The 18,818-nt window shown below is 51.0% G+C and overlaps 1 protein-coding gene across 1 annotated transcript in view; it reads right to left on the reverse strand.

Moving 5' to 3' along the window:
• Positions 1-867: 867 nt before the first annotated feature.
• Positions 868-18,818, reverse strand: part of UCK2 (uridine-cytidine kinase 2) — a 70,988-nt gene continuing 53,037 nt past the window's right edge. The window contains exons 2-7 of the mRNA XM_041003184.1: positions 11,492-11,651; positions 10,713-10,809; positions 9,606-9,748; positions 4,303-4,400; positions 2,340-2,388; positions 868-1,302 (exon numbers count right to left, since the gene is read on the reverse strand). Of these exons, the coding sequence (XP_040859118.1) occupies positions 1,163-1,302; positions 2,340-2,388; positions 4,303-4,400; positions 9,606-9,748; positions 10,713-10,809; positions 11,492-11,651 (687 nt within the window). The 3' untranslated portion in view covers positions 868-1,162. The remainder of the gene's footprint in view (positions 1,303-2,339; positions 2,389-4,302; positions 4,401-9,605; positions 9,749-10,712; positions 10,810-11,491; positions 11,652-18,818) is intronic.

Consider the following 18,818-nt stretch of genomic DNA (forward strand, 5'->3'; position numbering starts at 1 on the left):
GTCTGTAACTCAAAACCTTCCCTCTTCAATCCACTCAGGCCCCACTGGCCCCACAGCTGCCGGGATGCCATCAAACCCAAAATCACCCAGAGTCGGGGTCACTGGTGAGCTTCCTGGTGGCCAAGGTGCCTGCCTGTTCCCCCTCACGGACACAGAGTACACGAACAACCACCCCCACACTGGCCGCACGGTCTTGCCAACCTGGGACCACAAGTCCTTCACCAAAACACAGGCTGCCAAGAGGCTGCCACACATTTCTGCTCTCTGGGAAAAAAAAAAAGTCTGGGCTCTGACCAGCTGTTTCCCGGAAGGAGCCAGCACTGGCCCAGACACCACGGGAGGCAAGGTGCTGCTACCCCACTGCACTCACAAGGTGACCCAGCAAGAGAGGCAGCGAGGAGGGGGCGCTGGGGCCATCCCGGCAGCCAGAGGCAGGTGGCAAAGCAGGCTCTGGCTGTTCTCAATGGGCTTCTTCCCTGAGTTTGACTTTTTGAGTTGATCTTAACTAATTTAAACCAAAATAAACTAAACTAAAATAAAAGACAGGAGTCTCTCAAACCCACATATCCAGCTCCACGGCGAGGAGTGGGGGAGGGGGAGGCCTCTGATGGGAAGGGAACAGGTCAAGGGCTTTGAACCCCATTCCGGATCATTTCCAGGAACCCGGGGCTAGCCACCCTCCTCCTTGCACACACCCTGCAGGTGCCGGACTCTGCCCCACCTAGAATACATGAGGCCGTTTCCCCTTGGAGGAATTCCAACTCCAGACCCCAAACTCTCATTACAGGCCCTCCTGCAAAATACTTACGGCAAACAGCTTTACAGTATTTGTACATTTACACAAAAATAGATCCTTTTATATATATATATATATATATATGTATGTATTTATAACTGGTTACATGTTGGAGTCATAATTAGGCATCACCAGTAGTAGTTGGCACAGTTTGTCATTTAAGCTCAGGGTCAAGTTCTGTTTTTGTTTCGCCGTTCCAGAGTACAAAAAGAAAAAGAAAAAAAAAAAAATCAAAGGCATTTCCTCTCCATGGTGTTTTCTTAAATATAGTAATGTCATAGGAAACGGTATGTACAGATGAACAGTGCCTCCTGACCCCTCCTCTGTCTCCTGGAGAGAGGCGCTGGGTTCTGAAGGAGGCAGGGGTCAGTGCGGCCGGCTGCTGGACTCTGACGCCTGCCTCTTGCGTGAAGGAGTGTAGCCATTCAGACAGCCGTTGGTCTGCCGTTTGGAGAGTCCTCCGTTGAGGATGTCCTGGATGTGTTGGACGATGAGGTTGATGGCCACTGTGGGGCAGAGACCAGCAGCGTTAGGGATGGGGGAGGGAGGCGTGAGAGCAAGTGCAGGGCTGTGGCTGCTATCTGGGTCTGTGACACACGCCAAGAAGCAGGGACAAGACTTCCAAGGAAGTTGCCTGCCACGTAAGGGCCAAGCCATTTCACTTCCCAGAACCTCTGGCCGGGGAACGACCTCCCTCTCGCAGCAGAGTGCGAAGGAGCAAGGGGGACAATACCTGGCATTCATCAGCCCTTAATGAATGGGCTTCTCACCAGCAGAGGATCGAGAGCCAGCGCTGGAGCAAACAGTCCACCAACATTTCGCAGGCCCAAGGCCTGGCTGTGGCTCTGACACCACTGGTCAGGAGATCCTTCCACTATGATAAGCAATCTCCTGGAAGACACCCCCCACACCCCCCATCCCTCCTCTCTGTCGTCCTCAAAGATAAATTCAACTTCTCAACCAAGCAATCAATGCTAACATCTCCCAGAAATGGAAGACACATCCAGTCTTTTCTGATGTGACACAGCACTCCTCCTGATCACATAAACTGATCTCATTTGTGAGGAAGCAAAGGATGCGCCCATATTCAGGACCAGTCTAATGACTAATGGGCACACACCCCAAAGATGTGTCAGGAAAACCGGAAGACTTGAGGTACATGTCAAGGTTGAGAGAATGTGTCAATGGAAGGTTTTCTGCACCATGACTGCACTGCGGCTGTGGATGAGAATGACTGCAAATCATCCTAAATGAGATTAAGGAGGAAAGCTGCTTTTGCAACAGCCTCAGATGCAAAGCTCCCAATATCGTTAGAAGGCGAAGGCAGCAGGTGGTCGACGGCCCTGCAGCGTGAAGCAAGGGATCATGCCTGTCCTTGCCCACAGGAACACACAGTCGGCAACTAACACAATGGTGCCATCCTGCCCAGGATTCAGACACCACTGAAGGGACCTGCTGTGGTGCCCACACTGGCTCCAAAGCAGGACTAACAACAGGCAGAGATTTCATACCAAAGGATGGCACCCCACCCGGACTCACTCACCGAGATTATCTGCACCTCTAGGAATAATCACATCGGCATATTTCTTCGTCTGTGGAGAAAAGCATAGGATATTAAAGGGAAAATCCAGAGGTTAAACTGGCCTGAACTCCTCCTCCAAGGAATCATGGGAAAGTGCCAGTCTTCCTGCTACCAACCCCAGAGGGCAAGGCAAGAGGCTTCCAATAGGGTAGTGTGTGCCATTTCATGGTGGAGGCATCTAGAGACTTCAGCAAACCCAAAAGGGACCTTATTTAACTGGAAAGCAATGGGAGAAGAAGCGAGGGAAAAGGGATAAAGAACAAGGAATGAGGGCTTTTCTGTACCAACAAAGGAAGTGAATCAATTGGGTGGCTAATTCAAAAATATATATTCATCTACTCTCAATGACAATAAACCTGCTTTTGCTTAAGTTCTTGTTAGCAATGTCTGTCTCCGCCTGCACAAAGGACATTTGGTCTTTGAAGTGCAAGCTTGTTTTGTCGCCACTGAGAAAAACTTGAATTAGAAAAGTCCAAATGTGAAAGCGGAGCAGTTCACCTCGGACCTTCATGCTCAGGATGAGACGGTGTACCACTGACCCCCAGGCACAGAAAAGCTGTCCACACCCATGGCAAGTGCCACGGCCTATTATTATACCATGTAAGGTTTTTTTTTTTTTAATAAAGTGCACCATTAGTCATATTCCTTTCATTTTTAGTGAGTGATCTTAGATTTTTGTGGACCATTTTAAAAGTTCCCATGTCCTAACATACGACCTCAGTCTAGCAAAAGACTACAAAAGCATTGCCTAGATACAATGCAACACAAACAAAAATTAGGTGCACAGGCCTCTCCCTGTGCCTCCATCATGCCGAAGCTGTTGCAACAGGCCCACATCTAGCCTGAACAAAGTCATCAGCGGAAATCACCCACAAAGTGTCTGTCTAGAACTTTGAACTCCACTATAACTAAGTCAGATGGCAGGAAGTTGGCAGTTAATTCTATTCACCATCTAGTAATAAACTCACGTTGTGTTATCAAGTTAGAGCAGGCACGTCCTTGGGAGAGAAATGGATGACAGAAGGCAGGAAGGGATCTCCCAGCTCCTTGGCACTCTCTGGCCTCCTTCCAGAAACCTAATCTTGTAACCCAACTGTCTCCAGGGCAATGAATGGGGGCCTGAAGGTTTCTCAGCAAACTCAAAATTTACCTGTATCTGATCTGAAATACAAGATTGACGTAAAGAAACAAAGGCAGGTTGGGAATACATTTTTTTCCAAGAGAGGAAAAAGAAAAAAGTTAATTGTTAAGACTGTTGTTTGTTAAGAAAAATTCCCCACACCCGGCTTAACTCTGAACCTGTTCCCAAGGCCTTCCCAAAGACAGGCTCCTCAGAGGACCTTATCCAAGAACAAGTCCCAAACTCGCCCGCCCTGCCCTCAAATCCTCTTTGGAGTTTAACTTAATTGAGGGATCTAATCGTGGTATGGCCAAGCTGCAGAAGACACAATGACTGGGGTGTAGGCCTCGCTTCTGAAACCAGGCCATCTGCTTGCCCTCCTCTCTTACAACCTTGCTACACCACATGCTTTGATCTCCAGCGGGCTTCCCTGCACCTGAACCTGAACCTTTCTGTCCCTTCCCTAGGAAGTGGATGCTGTCTCCCAAGCCGAGAGCACCGTTTCACTAAAAGCTGAGGGGCTCAGCCCTCCTTCCCCACTTCTTTCTCTGAAAGCGACCTTCCTAGAGGATTCTCAGCCACCGCCGTGGGTAGGACTACAAGGAAGACCTGTGAAGTCTGTGTCAGGGCTTCGGTAAGGAAGCTTGTGTCCTGCATGACCTCTCTGGGGTCAAAGACAAGTGCCAAAGAGCGCACCTGTGGCTCCCCGCATCAGTGCTCTGTGCAGGGCCATGAAAAGGCCTCCCCGTGCTTGGTTCAGGTCTAGAACCCATACTCAGTGCCAACGAAACAAGAAACACTCACTGGTAAGCAGAACTCTTCGAAGGCGGGCTTGACGAATGTAATGTACTGAGAGAGGATCTGCTCCAGGTCCCGCCCTCGCTCACTGATGTCCCTTAATACTGCAAGACAAGGAGAGACGGCGGTCAAGAACGCGGCGCAGGAGCCAGCACGCCCGCCCCTCGCGAGTGCTCGGGATGAGCTGGCGTCCCGAGCGACCTGACACAGGGCAGCTCAGCAGCAGCAGCAGCAGCTACACAAACAAAGAGTTCCATGCTTCTTGTTTTACTGGAGTCAGATTCTGCTGTGACAAAATGTTTTCTGTTTTTTTTTTTTTAAATAATCTTAGTTTATTAGGGTACCAAGGGTCAAGGCTACAGGGTGAAAGTGGGTAATATCATTGTTTCCACACTAATATAATCATTTTGCCCTGTATCTGGGGTTAGGGGAGTAACAAAGGGAAAAGCCCCATCCTACCTCCCACCCATCCCCGATCCCCAACAGGAGGCGCGCTCCGAGGGTCCTTGATAGTTCTGAAACAAAGTGTTGCCTGGCCAGGATCAACAGCCTTCTTGTCTCTAATTGAATTTGACTCCAATAAAAATGTGATTTCACAATAAAGAGGAGGAGGAAGGTTTAAAAAAAAAAAAGGTGGGGGGACAACAGGAAGCAGTGCAGGCCAGACAGGTGGTGGGGGTTCCTGCTGTCCCCCGCACTTGCCTGTGTTTGGAAGTCTGCTGACCTGCTAAGCCCGGATCCCACCCACAGTCCTCGCAATAGCGGGGAAGGGAGGCGGGGTGGCCCGTCGCAGTAGCCAGGCCCACCATCCTTGCGCACACAGGTTTGCAGGCAGGAAAAGCCACATTGTGAAGAAGAGAATATTGTACACTAGGAAACTATGAGTTGGGGCTGGGTGAACCATCTTCCTGGACAGATTTACTCAGGGGCTTTTCACCCGTTTTATTTTTTTTTCTTAATGGAGGGCAGAAATAAACAAACAGAACAAGTGGTGAATCCTGATGGTGCCACGACACATTAGGCTCTTACAGCCTCGGTTTCCCCCTAGGAGCTGATAGGTACGGAGGTGCCCTCAATGAAAATGGCCTCTCTCGGCCGCCGTCATCCACCAAGTCTTTCACCACCACCTGCAAAAGTTACCAGACCCACAGCCATTGGCAACGGCCCCTCGGCTCATTCGCAACCATCCCTTGGCTATCAGACTCCAGTGTAACAATCAGTTCCACATCAGCAAACACCCAGGAACAGCTGTGAATTTTCTGGAAAGCAGCGGTCTCCAATACCGCACGTGCGCATGCCCACACGCGCACTCAGGGATGGGGAAGGAGAGTGCTGACGTAAGTTTACAAGATCATCAGGCTAGAAAAGTGCCGGGGAGTCCACATTCCAGAGAGCCACCACAGTCTTTCAAGGCAGCTCGTCAAGCGTCCTGGCAATAAAACGCTCGGTTAGTCCCTAATGTGCCAGGACTTCCGACTGCCTGCCCGACCTGCCCAGCCCCGCCTGGCCGGGGAATGGCTTTCTGCTGCACTGTCACACAGGGATTGGCTGGGAATACTCGGGCAGCAGGGAGGCAGAAGGAGCTGCCACGTGGCCTGCACCCAGAAGTCCTGCAAGCTCTGGCGCACGTAACTAAAGACTACAACATGGCCAAAATACACAGAGTGCAGTCTCCAGTTCTTCACATGCTTCCAAAGAAAGGTCAGGAAAAAAGGAAGCCAGATCAGAAGGGTATCAGGGTTAGGGTCAGAGCGCACACACGCACACACGCACACACGCACACGGGCAGCACACACGTCCCTGCAAATAGCCCAATGCCAAGTTTGTTTTACAGGACGTGCTTTTGTCGCACAACTTCTGAAGGATCTGGCACTTGTGGGGATCTTTGCCATTCTCTGGGCACGCACCTACTCTTTCACACGAACTTCTCCCTTCCCCTCACCCTGACACGGCCTCAGTGTCAGCTGCTGGCTTCCCTGTGTCTGGCGGACCTGGTGGCTTCTTCTGTTATGTCACTGGTTAGAATCAGGTGGCCCTGCAGGAGCAGGGGAAGAGGTAACCAATGGGAACTCTACCGTACAGCCCAAACCCTGCTTCTGGTCCTCCGTGCTGTGGGCGGCACTGATGTGAATTCTGACCTCAGTTAACTCCTCCTCTGTGATCCCGGGCAAGTTATCCTCTCTGAATCTCAATTTCCTTAGTTGTAACATGGGGACAAAAACAGGAGCTTGCTATGCAGGGACACAGGGAGGGGGCAACACTCTTCCACACGGGGAGCGGGACACAGCAAGTGCTCCTGGCCCACATGTTCCTATGAGGACACTTCCCTCTGCAGAGCCCTGGCTCTGTGACACCCCAGAGTGGCAGCACAGCAGCCGTGATCTCGGGCAGGCAGGCAGGACAGGCTCAGCTGCCCAGGCAGCAGACTGAACCCCAAGTCCTACAGAGCAGCAGGCCGGGTGGTGCTGTGGCCCGGGAGGGGACACAGACACCATGACAGCAGGAAAAAGAAATAAGGAAGAGGGGAAGATTCCCCTTAGGATAAGGACACAGAAAATGGGTCCCACCAGAGGGAACACACAAAAAGCAAAGGTCACTGCCCATTTCTGCCCCCCAAAACTTGAGACAGTAACCACTCTGGGCCTCCTGGGACCCCTTCTTGAGCCAAGGACAACACGGCACCAGGCAGTTCTCTGGACTGGAATGTACTGCCCCTCAGACACAGCCAGTAAAGAGTAGCCAAGCCCAGGGCAGAGCCTGAACAAGAACATGGTAAGCAGAGGGCACAAAGCAGCTCCCCCGTCCTTACTCAGAAACCAGTACGCTTGCTGCACCAGCACAGGCCCTTTCTGAGAAGGGAGACAAGAGCAGGCAGCTACAGGGGCAACGGCATCCCTCGCCCAGCCTTTGGCTTCAGCCCTTCCGAACACAGCAGGGCCCCTTCTGGTCAGCCCAGGCCCAAGGACAACTTCAGAAGAACTCAAAACACAGGGGAAGATTCCTCAGTGGCAAAAGTGCGCCCCCCAGTAAACGAACAGACCGAATATCGCCCAGGCCGCTGCAGTCTTAATTCTATGTGACCTGGGCACAAAGAATGATACAGAGCGGGGCAGTCATCAGTGGTGCTAAGCACTCCCGAGCCCCAGTCCATTCGCACAGCCAAAGGCAGGGCAGGGTGAAGAGCAAGTGAGGTGGGAGGCAGAGGCAGGCACTGCTAAATCCCTCACAGTGCAAGGAGGGACCCCTCAAAGGCCCACTGCTCAAGAGCAGACCCCTCTCCTGCGACGGTCCCACGCCCAGGAGGGTGACAGATGGCTGAAATCCTGGAGCAACTCATGTCTCCAAGAATGCTCTCAAGTTCAACAGCTGCTCCTGACGAACCCACCCTGTTCCCTCATCCTGCAACCCGCCGCAAGCACATGCCAGTCATGCTTCCTGTCCTACATGGAGAGAGAAGGGATCTGTGTAAACAGTGCGTCTCGTCGGGCGGGGGGAGGTGACCAGACACCGCTAGGGAAGGCAGTGACTGCCAGACCCGACCCTCAGAACCCCCCACCCCGGGAGAGTCCCATCACCCTGGGGATTACCCCCAGATGTTCCTATGGTTCCCAGGTGAGAAACGGGGACGAGAATGTTCTGCGTATGTACAGAACATGACTCACTGACTTTCCACTACTCCTGACGTGGTTCTAATTCCCTGGGCTCTCCTGCTGGCCAAGCAAGCGCTGGCACAGCTCCCCAGGCCCTGACAAGTCCCAGTGGCAAATCAGCAGACACGGGTGGCTTCAGCCGGAAGCAGATTCCTTATCTGCCACGCAAACACTGCCCATTCCACCTGGCAGCTTATCTACGCTGGAGATGGCCCGGCAAGGAAGTGAGACACAAAGAGGCTAACACAGCACTTGCCCAGGGTCATATTTCTAGGAAGTGGGACCTCAGCCTAGCTCCCTGGACTGCGAAATGTAGTTTCTGATGCATCTTGCTCCCTCTCTGAACTTGGCAATGAATGGGGACACTGAGCACACCAACCTGGAGATGAACCCGCTGGGGGAGGGGGGAAGGGACAAGCCAGACTTCGGGGGTTGCTGGGCTGGGGCTTCCTTTATTCAAAGATGAACACACAACTTTTACTCGTCTAGAGCCTTCCCCACCAACCCAGTCCCCGAAAGGCCTGCGCCCCTCGGGTTCCCCACAAAGAAACCCAAGCCAGAGATGTCACAGACCCTCTGAGACTAAGTCACAGGCCTTCACAGCACTCAGCTCGCAGCCACGGCCTGTTCCCACCCCGATTCATTCATGACCACAGGGAGGGCAACCTCCAGGACGGGTTCCTGTCTGCTCTGCCAGCTCCCAGAGGAGCCTCTGTGAGGACAGTACGGACACAGACCACTGCAGACATGTCTCACAGCCCGAGAAATGGTCACCTGGATTCGAGTCTGTCTTCACTCATGTCTCCTCTGCCACAATAATAGTCCAACACAGGGCAGTGGTCACTCCATTAGCCCACTCAAAACCCTGGGGAAGCTCTACCCTGCCACAGCCCGGCCCTGACCCACTTCACAGCTCTTCCCCCCAAACAGCCTTCTGCATACCCCAGCCACTTCTGTCCACACCCCCTTGCCCTGCGTCCACGTCCCCCACCCACTCCCACCGCGAAGCCTCTGGATCTCTTCTGGAAGAAGTAGATCCTACTGAATTCACAGGCCGGCTCCCCAGCCCGAGTGCTTGCACCTTTGGGCCCCAGGCATAGGCTCAGCAGGGCACAGGTGCGCAACTCACAAATGCCTACAGAAGGATCAGGGCTGCTAGCTGGCAAAGCCTCCTCCAAGCTCTCAGGAAGATAAAAGCCCTTCCATAGGCAGGCCTAGGGAACTAGGCTGGGAGGACGAGCTACCGGGCACTGCAAGCACAGTGGGCTCCTGTCCCCACAACTACAGCTAGTTCCCCAAATCAAGGCATTCTGATTTTGAAGCCTTTATAGCAGGGGCGGGGGGGCGGGGGGGGGGGGAGGAGGAATCACAAGGCACTGAAGCATTATGCCAAACTTTTTTCCCAGCAAAACCAGAATGTCAAGTTCTTATTTTATCTCAGTGACCTCACAGGCCTTAACAAAAACAGTTAAGTGACTAATCCCTTCTCAAATGTCATCAAAGTTTGGGCACGAGGATATCCTGGGGCTGGGCTGGGCTGGGCTGGGCTGGGCCACAAGGCAACCTCAGGGAAGGCACACGCATGCGTTTCAGGTTCAGGGCCCACCACAGGCTCTCCCACCCCAAACCCCGCAGCAACCTGCAGCCTGGAGAACGCACCTCTGCGGGAGAGCCGGGTGTCGGCATCTGTGTCCACGAACAGCTTCATCTGGAACAGGTCTCGGACCTCCTGGGAGTAGAAGGCCAGGATCCCTTCAAAGAGCACCACGTCGGCAGGGTAGACAGTAACCGTCTCCTCCTTCCTGCAGGCAGAGGGCACGTGAGCGCCAGCTGGGGCCAGAGGCCTTAGAGAGCCCTCCATGGCCTCTAAGTGTCAAGAAAGAAAAGGCTTCCCAGCTTCTCCTGAGCTCTGGCCACAAAGCAGACATGGCCAGCGTTCCTCTGCAGAAAAGCCCTCGTGTCTAGATTTAGGGAGCCTCATAATGTGACCATTTAAATGCAGAAGCTCAATTCTCTTCCCCACAAGTCCTAAGGCCAATTGAAGGAGGGAGGAAAAGAAGAGACACCTGGATCAAGTCCTCAAGGCTTTGACCAAGAGGAGACATGACAGAGAGAGCATCTGTGCGGAGGTAAAGGCCTTAGTTGTGTCTGATCTGACTGTACCACAGGCCAGTGTCAAAGTCACGGGTCAGAACCCCTCGGGGCAGCTGTCCTTATCAGTGCCTCCAAGGCAGACACTAAGGTGGGGCACAGGAACACGAGGTCCACTGGAGAAGGGGTGGCATGACAGGACCAAGGAGCCTCCTGGAGGCAACAATGAATTCTGACAGCAGCATGCAATGCCCTTAAGCTCATGGACCTTACCAACTGGGTCCATGCCCAAGAGAGTTGGGGAGCAGAAAGAACAGTTTTCTTTATTCATCTTCCTGGCCCTCTTCTGTCCCAGCTCCTTGCACATTCCAGAAACAGCAACTCAGGGATGTCAACAGAATAAACATGTGGTCCTTCACTCAAGCCCCAGTCATGATCCTTTCCTTTAGAGTTAACAAAACAGGATGGCTGGGCAGTTCCAGGAAGGGCCTGGATATACTCGCCCAGCGTGCCACCTGCAGTGCAGCCACCGCTCTGAAACTCACTGCAGTGGGGGCTTTGCGCAGAGCCAGGGTAGAAGGCTAATACATAGGACGGGGAAACGGGTACAGCACAGGCTAGGAACATTCCGGGCTGCAAGTGGTAGCAATCCCTGCTCCTGAACCGCTTACCTACCGGGAATGGGAGACAAAGTCGTACACGGGAATCTGGACCGTTTTTCCTTCTGTGATTTCTTTGAGCGTCTTGAAGATGAGTTCATTGTCAAAGGCATCTGGAGGAAAACATGCTGTTACAGAGAGTCCTCAGCTTTAAATTGCTCTCTCCTACGACCCTGGCCTGGCATCTCCACCCACCTATAAACCCCCTGCCGCACCCCCAGAGAAGCCAAGCTCTTCCCCTATGCCATCCCGACCCTGGCCTCAGGCAGCTCTCTCCTGCCTGGAGCTTCAGCTGCTGTCCCGGGACAGGCATCCAGCAGCCTGGAAAGCAGAATCAAAGCTGGCGGGTACGTTCTTCAGGTACCATGCTAAACCACTAAGAGAAAAACCCAAACCAGCGAAAAGGAGTATTGATTCAAGCTGCTGGGGAGACCCCCAAGATGGCTAGCTCTCTGCCTGTTTGCCCTCCAGTGGGCTGAACCCACACAGTGCGTGCATGCATCACAGTCAGAGCGAGCACCCAGACAAGGGTGTGTGTACTCCATGTAGGGTCTGGCTTAGATGCAGACTCGGTCAGACAGGAGCTAAGGACCACACAGAGCATTTCAAAACTCCTCTCCTACAAGTCCCTCCATGATCCTCAGAGTTAGTTATGATGTCTTATTATATACATTGAGATGGCTCCAGAAAAGCAAAGCGACTTCCTCATGAACAGGACTAAAAGATTCCCCCTTCCCCCAGCCTACCACGTCCATGTCTGTCCACAAACACACACACACACACACACACACTCACCCGGGTGATCAAAGTTGAACTGGCCCTTGAGGGCCTTGGCCTTCTGCTCGGACGTGAGGACACGATAGAAGCTGTCCTGGCTTAGGATGACCACCTGCTTCTGGCGATAGTCCACTTCGTTCTGACCCAGGAGCTGCACGATCTTGGCACAGACGGAGGACTGTGTGGAAAGAAGAAAGCACCGAGGAGTAAGAAGCAGGGCTGTGGGGAGTGGGGCCACTGAGCTAACGCATGTTCAGGAGGGCTAATTGAAGGATGGTGAGTTACGAGGCTCAGGAAGGACAGACGGTGGGGAGACATGGCAGGGTGAGGACCCCGAGAGCCTGTTCCTTAGCACAAGCCACTCCTGTCAGGCACCTGCAGTGACAGAGAGCAGTAGGCAGCACCTCCTCTTCCCTAAGAGCCCTCCCCAAAGTCACCAATACAAGATGACACTGCGTGATTTGCATGACTCTGCTTGCCTGCTCCCCAGTATAGATGGAGAGGAAAGACAGCACCAAGTGGGCAGAAGGTCCCGGGAGTCAAGAGGCAGCTGCACTACCCATGGGACACAAGAACGAATCAAAAGTCACAGAGTTCAGTTAGGGTGAGACCAAAATCAAGGCTTTAGCCCCCATTTCTGTTGGTTTCTTGGCTGTAGTTTATTTCATCTTCAGAGTGACGCATACAGCATCAATGTCTACAACACCTGCTAACCAAGAGCAGGGAGGCCTGTTCCAGAAGGACCACTGTGAGAGCTCAATTGGCTAGTCCTCTGTCTGCAGGCACCAGCATTCCACAGCTGGTTCATATCCCGGCTGCTCCACTTCTGAACCAGATCCCTGCTTATGGCCTGGGAAACAGTGGAGGATGGAATCCTGGATCTGCATGGGAGACCTGGAAGAAGCTCCTAACTCCTGGCTTCAGCTCAACTCAGTTCAGCTCTATCATTGCAGCCATTTGGGGAGTGAACTGGCAGACAGAAGAATTTTCTCTCTCCTTCTCTCTGTGAGTCTGCCTTTCCAATTGAAACAATAAAAATAAATTTTAAAAGACTTTAAATCCATACACTGGGGTAGCCATTGGGGTTCAGTAAACTGAACTACTTATTGCTTGCAATAAGTGCGCCCCATACTGGATAGCCAGTTTGAGTCCGACCTACTTGTTAATGTGTCTGGAAGGCTGCTGATAATGGCGCAACTAGGAGGACCTATCTGGAATTCCAGGCTCCTGGTTTCGGCTTGGCCCAGCTCTGGAAAACGTGATTGAGAAGTGAATCAACAGATAGGAGATCTTGCTGTCTCTCCACACTCTGTCCCTTGTAAGGAAGGAAGAATGTATGGATGAATTATACGGCTTTCCAAAATTTCCATGAGTTTTAAAGTCCCTTGAGACATCTACATTTTTCTCTCCAATGACACATATCCTTTATAAAAGAAAAAAAAGTATAAAAATAATTCAAAACAAAGGTTTTAAGTAACTCACTTAAATTTGATACTACAAAATATGCTGAGATTTAAATTCTAGAAGTTGTAACTTCAGTCTCCATGGTATTAACTATGAGGATTTTATTATAAAAAAAAATGGATGGGGCCCGGCGCGGTGGCGCAAGTGGTTAAAGGTCCTCGCCTTGCACACCCGGGATCCCATATGGGCGCCGGTTCTAATCCCAGCAGCCCCGCTTCCCTTCCAGCTCCCTGCCTGTGGCCCGGGAGAGCAGTCGAGGACGGCCCAAAGCTTTGGGACCCTGCACCCGCATGGGAGACCCGGAAGAGGCTCCTGGCTTTGGATCGGCATAGTATCGGCCCATTGTGCTCACTTGGGGAGTGAATCATCTGACGGAAGATCTTCCTGTCTGTCTCTCCTCTCTGTATATCCGCCTTTCCAATAAGAAAATAATAAAAATAAATCTTAAAAAAAAAAATGGATGTATTTGGCTTTCTTGGGCTCAATTTTAGATGCCTTACAATCGAACTTATTTTGCCAAATGATTTTAACCAGACAGACATGAAGATATTTTAAGTCTAAAATCATTTGAAGGGTCTGAACATAAGGACACCAGCCATTCCTGTTGTCCTAGCCAACCCGCCAGAAGCTGTTTCTACAACATGCTTTGAGGTACGAGCTGCACACACCCACCCAGGATCTTTGGGAAATGTTCATTATCACTTTTTTGAACATCATTTCTTTGCCTGACATACTTCTGCGTGTTAACTTGGAAAAGCACTTAAAAGCTACTCTCTAGACTACAGATTTTCTCTGGGAACAAGGCAAAGCTTGCATACCACCTAATTCAAAATGAAAATATGGAATGGCATTTGTCTTGGTGGTTAGGAAGCCAGCTAAGACACTTGCATCCCACATCACAGTGGCTGGCACCAGATCACGTCCATATTGCTGCTGCTGCAGATCCTGGGAGGCTGTGGTGGCCATGCAAGCAGCTGAGTTCCAGGCTCCCAACTTCAGTCCCTGACTCTTGATGTATGTTTCTTATATCCTAAGGCTCTAGGAGAGTAAAGTCTCTAACCTTTACTAGCAGAACTTCTAAACATGTAATCTATTTTGTATATTTGAATCATAGTATTTTCCCACTTATACTGAAAACTCAAGAAATACTGTTCATATGCGCGGCAACCTCATCACTTCTGGAAAAGTATATACTAAAGTCACATCACTCAGCTTTGCCAACAGTCATACCACCGCCAATTACTAGCAATGTAGCCAACTACCTAGTAGCTGGCTGGCCCCACAGCAAGTGCACCATTCCAGCCCCCCTGCAGAAATCGCAGGTACTGTGCCCTCTATTACGGAAGAGGAGCCCTACAACCACGTGGTCCTCACTCCTGCAGTAGAGTGTAAGAAATCACAACCCAGAAAAAAAGCTGTAACACCAACAAGCATCATATCAAGTGAACAAGTAAAATAAATTTGCCTCTAAAGTCATCTGTAATTTAAGCCATTTCTTTACTCATAGATCAAGTTACAAATGGAATTTTGAAAAACACTAAGGCACTGCCACGGCACAGTCAAGTCTGCTCAGAGGTGCGTGTGTCTGAATTTCCCAGTCACGTAGCTGCAGCTGGAAGAACCCATGCTGAGCCAGACTTCCTGCTAAGGATCCTAGCTTCCTGCCCCACTGCCAAGCATTGGGAGAATCCTGGGCTGGTAGATGACCAAAGCGCCAATGGAGCCAGGCTTCGCCTGCTGGCCACCTGGCAGCAAGCTCTGGGGTCTTTGGGGTCTGGAATTACTGCCTAGGGACATCCAAGGAAAAGGGGTAGGTGAGGAATGAATCCTGAGGGACACTCACCAACAGGGTCACTGTACTTGCAGTTAAGCAAGAGGACTGAGACCTGGTGGTTTGGAGGGGAGAGCTTGGAGGATCTGTATGGGTCAGACTCATGCACCAGCATACATGGGAATCTGGAGTTGGGCTTGTTAGCATAGAACATTGCTGACTACCACATACCAGTACACACTAAAGCTAGGACTAGGGGCCTGTCTAGCAGAACTAAATCCCAGTACCTGACTGAATGCCGGAACAGGGGATGGTACACATCAGACAGGGCCATAACATTAACTAGCACGCACAAGAACCATGTCTGAGGGTAGATTCTGTGAGGGATGTGTGGGCCAAACCCTGTGGAAATCCTGCTGGTTAGCTCAAAAGCTGGGGAGGTGATGGGCTGAGCTAGGTGTGATCGTGCAACCTATCAACAACTCATGGGTACAAGGACAGAGAATATAACCTGGGCATGTCCAGGCTGCAGCACCTGCATGTGCATCCTAAAACAGGGGGTAGGGTGGGCCAGGCCACAATAATCACCAGCTAATACAAGGCAAAGATGGAGGAGCAGACTATACTGGGCAAGGGCCTAGCACCCACTGGCACGCATGAGATCTGGGTCTGGGAATGGGCAGGGTAGAGGAACTTGGGAAGCTCTCCTACAGAGTCATAGCTCCCACTGATGAGCACATGGTCCTGGCCTAGGAGTCAGGCAAGCTAGGTAAGGTAGCTCCAACTGTTGACTAATGTGTGGGTTGGTTTTGGAGAAGGGCGGACCAGGCAGGGCCAAGCAAACCTTAGCTCACCAGCAAGTGCAGAAACCAGATTGGGGTACAGATCATGCTGGGCTATGCTGTCACACCTACCAGGACTGGAGCAGGCATGGCTAGACAGAGAGCGGCACTGCCGGCATATGTGTGGGCTGGATAGTGGGGTTAGTCAGATTGAACTAGGCTTCAATGACCATTGACATGTATGAGAGTTGAATGGGATGTGAGAAAGACTGGACCAATCTGCTGTACATACTGGCAAGCACATGAACCAGGGTAGGGCGCGGGCCTGGTGGGGGTTATTGTGGGTCGCCCCCACTAGTGTCATGAAAGCCAAGTATGTGGTGGGCAGGATTGGGCTAGGTTCAAACACCCATTGGTTTGTATAGAAGATAGGGCTGGAGACAGAACTGACCCAACAATTGCAACCACCAGCATGTGCATAAGCAGATTTGGGGCAATGGATTGTGCTGGACCCTGTATTGGCAAGCACACACAAGAATCAGGCCTAGGACCACCTCACTTTCTATGGGGATCCCCCCAACTGAATTGCTGGACTCAGAACCCCAACCACAGAGAGAATTGCAGGTTCAAGCTGTGGAACACATGAGTCAGAGCTGGGCCTCCTCAGTGGCTTCAATGGAGCAGTGCACAGCATATCCAGGTGCACATGGAGGATATGACAGTACATTGGAGTCTGCAGAGGACACCTAGTACCACAAAAGAGGACAGAACAAATCAATCAACTACCCCAGCCAAGTTGGCAGTGAATTACTGGGCAAACAGAGACTCTAAGGTGGACTATGTCAACCGTTGGATTCTAGAGAGATTTCATCATGCTTGGAGTGGCAAGATTGGCAGTAATTCCAAACTACTGAACTACTGAAACCTCATGAGCAAGACCCTTGGGGACCCTGGGCGGTGTCAGGTGGCTGCCCTCCATCCCAGGGGCAGAGGCATCTGGAAGGCTGGGCGTGACTTCTCTCCTCATCCCCCCTCTTCCTCCAGATATAGGGAGGAAAAGAAAACAGAATGTGGAAGTGGCGATTTTGCTCACCTTCCTGTAGCCCTTGACGCTAATCACCCTAATCAACTATGTAAAAACCTTCAGAAATAAAAATATTTAATAATTTTAAAAAAGAGAACTGCCACACTTGGATGAGCAGGTAAATAGGGGCTGAAAGTAGTGTTCTCTGAGCAAAGATCTTTGTGGGTTCCATTCTGCCATGAGTGAATATTCTCTTTGTTGTCTAATTCCCACTTCTTTAGAGCTCCTTTAGGTTTCCTTTTTTTTTTTTCTATTTTGCCCCCTCTTCATAAGAATAAAATAAAGTTTCAAGATGTCACCTTGTTCCTTTAAGAAAAAGAATAATTCGTCCATGCCAAAGTTTGAAAAGGCAGACAATGATGAGCCTACAGAAAGGGAAAAACTAGAGGTGGAGTAATTATTGCAGGTGGACTGAGACTTAATTATAGGAGCAATAAGACAATCCTGGGAGGATTCCACTTAACTAGTGCATCAGTAGTCATTCTTAGAAAGTTGGATGGAGGCTGCCAGGAAATAGGGGAAGGAGGAAATACGCATTACTGAGTGAATACAGTTTCAATTTGCATAAAAAGAACATTCTGGAGATTGGCTGTCCAACTGTGCAAATACACTTAACAGTGCTGCTGTGTGTATGTGTCAACATGGTTAAATAATGGGAGCTTCCTATTGTTACACTGTTACAACCTAACCAACAGAAATGATTACCGCATCAACTGTAGGTGTGTGGTGAACACTGAAAGAGAGGTTACAGGATGTGCCAAGCGGAGTCAGCGCCCTCACCGTCCAGTGCCAGATTCCACCTTGCAGGCAAGCTGGCCACTGCCCACTGGAACCTGGCTCAGGTTACCTTCACACAAGACCTCCCTATCTGGTACAGAGTACCCAGCATATAGTCTGCCTATACCACTTAGCAGAGGGATGCCCCTGCTAAGACTACTGGCTGCTGTCTAAATGCAAAGCTAAAATCAGGTCAACAGATGTCCAGGAACGCTTTTAAAAGCAGAAAGAGAAAACCACATAGAAGGATCCGTGACAGTGATTTGCAATTTCTTTACTGGTATAACACTCTGAAGGCATTATTTCATTAAACTCCTTACAAGATATCATTGTTTATTTTCTGATGAGGTGAAAGATAAAGAGAACTCATCAAGTTAAATGACTTGCTCATAGCCACAAGGGCTGAATTCCAAACTATCAGCATCTCACTCAAAATGCACAGCTCTTTTCGCTATGCCAGAATTGCAATTTTTGCTTTGCTTTGGAGTTCTCCCGCACATGCTCTGTAAGTCTACTGGGGGGGGGGGCGGGCAGTGCTCTGGGCAGGTGTTAGAAACGGTAAACTTTTATCCCATTGCACCACAGCATTTCCTGTTAGTAGCAGCAGGCAAGTGATGTACACATCAAAAGAAATCAAACTCCAACCCCCTCCCAGGGGTAAAAAAAAAAATACTCCAGAAACGTTGATGAAGTTCCAAACAGCCCAGCTGTTCAGAGTCACAGGGCACCAGATGTTCTGAACAACAAACTCCTTTCTGAGACTGCCTGCCCACTCAGGAAGCCCCAGGAGTGGTCCACAGCTGATGAGCAACCCCCTGCAGCTGCCAGGGTCAAGCCTTCACAGCAGGTGGCTTCTGATAGGGCCCTTTCTTGCTGTGCTATTTCTGGTATGTGTCTTCCAGGCTGTAATGCTTCAGACCCTCCCACCCCATTTTGATACTGCTGAATGAGTAAGACAGACTGATCTGTCCAGGCTTCTTAGTCACGCTGCCCGTCCACATCCCCCAGCACTGAAATGCTCAGAACCTGGCTGCAGTTGGGGTGTCCAAGGGACACCCCAGTCCATTGCTGGGCTGGCAATGTTCAAGTCAAGGGTCACTCTGAGTAAACTGTTCTAGAATGAGAGAGGGCAGAAAACACAGCAAAGCACCCAGCACAGGGAGCCCAGACCCACCAATCACTTCCTCCCACTCAGCAATGGGCCACTGACTTGCAGCGAACACTTGCCCCTTGGCAACACTTGGCGCCCCTGCAGGGAATAGGCCAAGAAGGCCGACGGTAATCCTCCTTGGCAGAAAGAGCCCCCACGGCTCCCTGGCCCTGGGACTGTGTCCTGTGACACTCGACAGCACTGGCTCCTTCGCGAAGTAAGAAGTGCACCACTAACTTAGGCTGTGTCCATTGCCAAGCGGCCAGAAGGGCCTCCAGACGTCATGTCACTCCTCTGAGGAGCAGGGGTGCTCCCCA

This window comes from Ochotona curzoniae, unplaced genomic scaffold (assembly GCF_017591425.1).
Source record: "Ochotona curzoniae isolate NIBS_2020 unplaced genomic scaffold, NIBS_Ocur_1.0 scaffold_2683, whole genome shotgun sequence".
NCBI lineage: Eukaryota > Metazoa > Chordata > Mammalia > Lagomorpha > Ochotonidae > Ochotona > Ochotona curzoniae.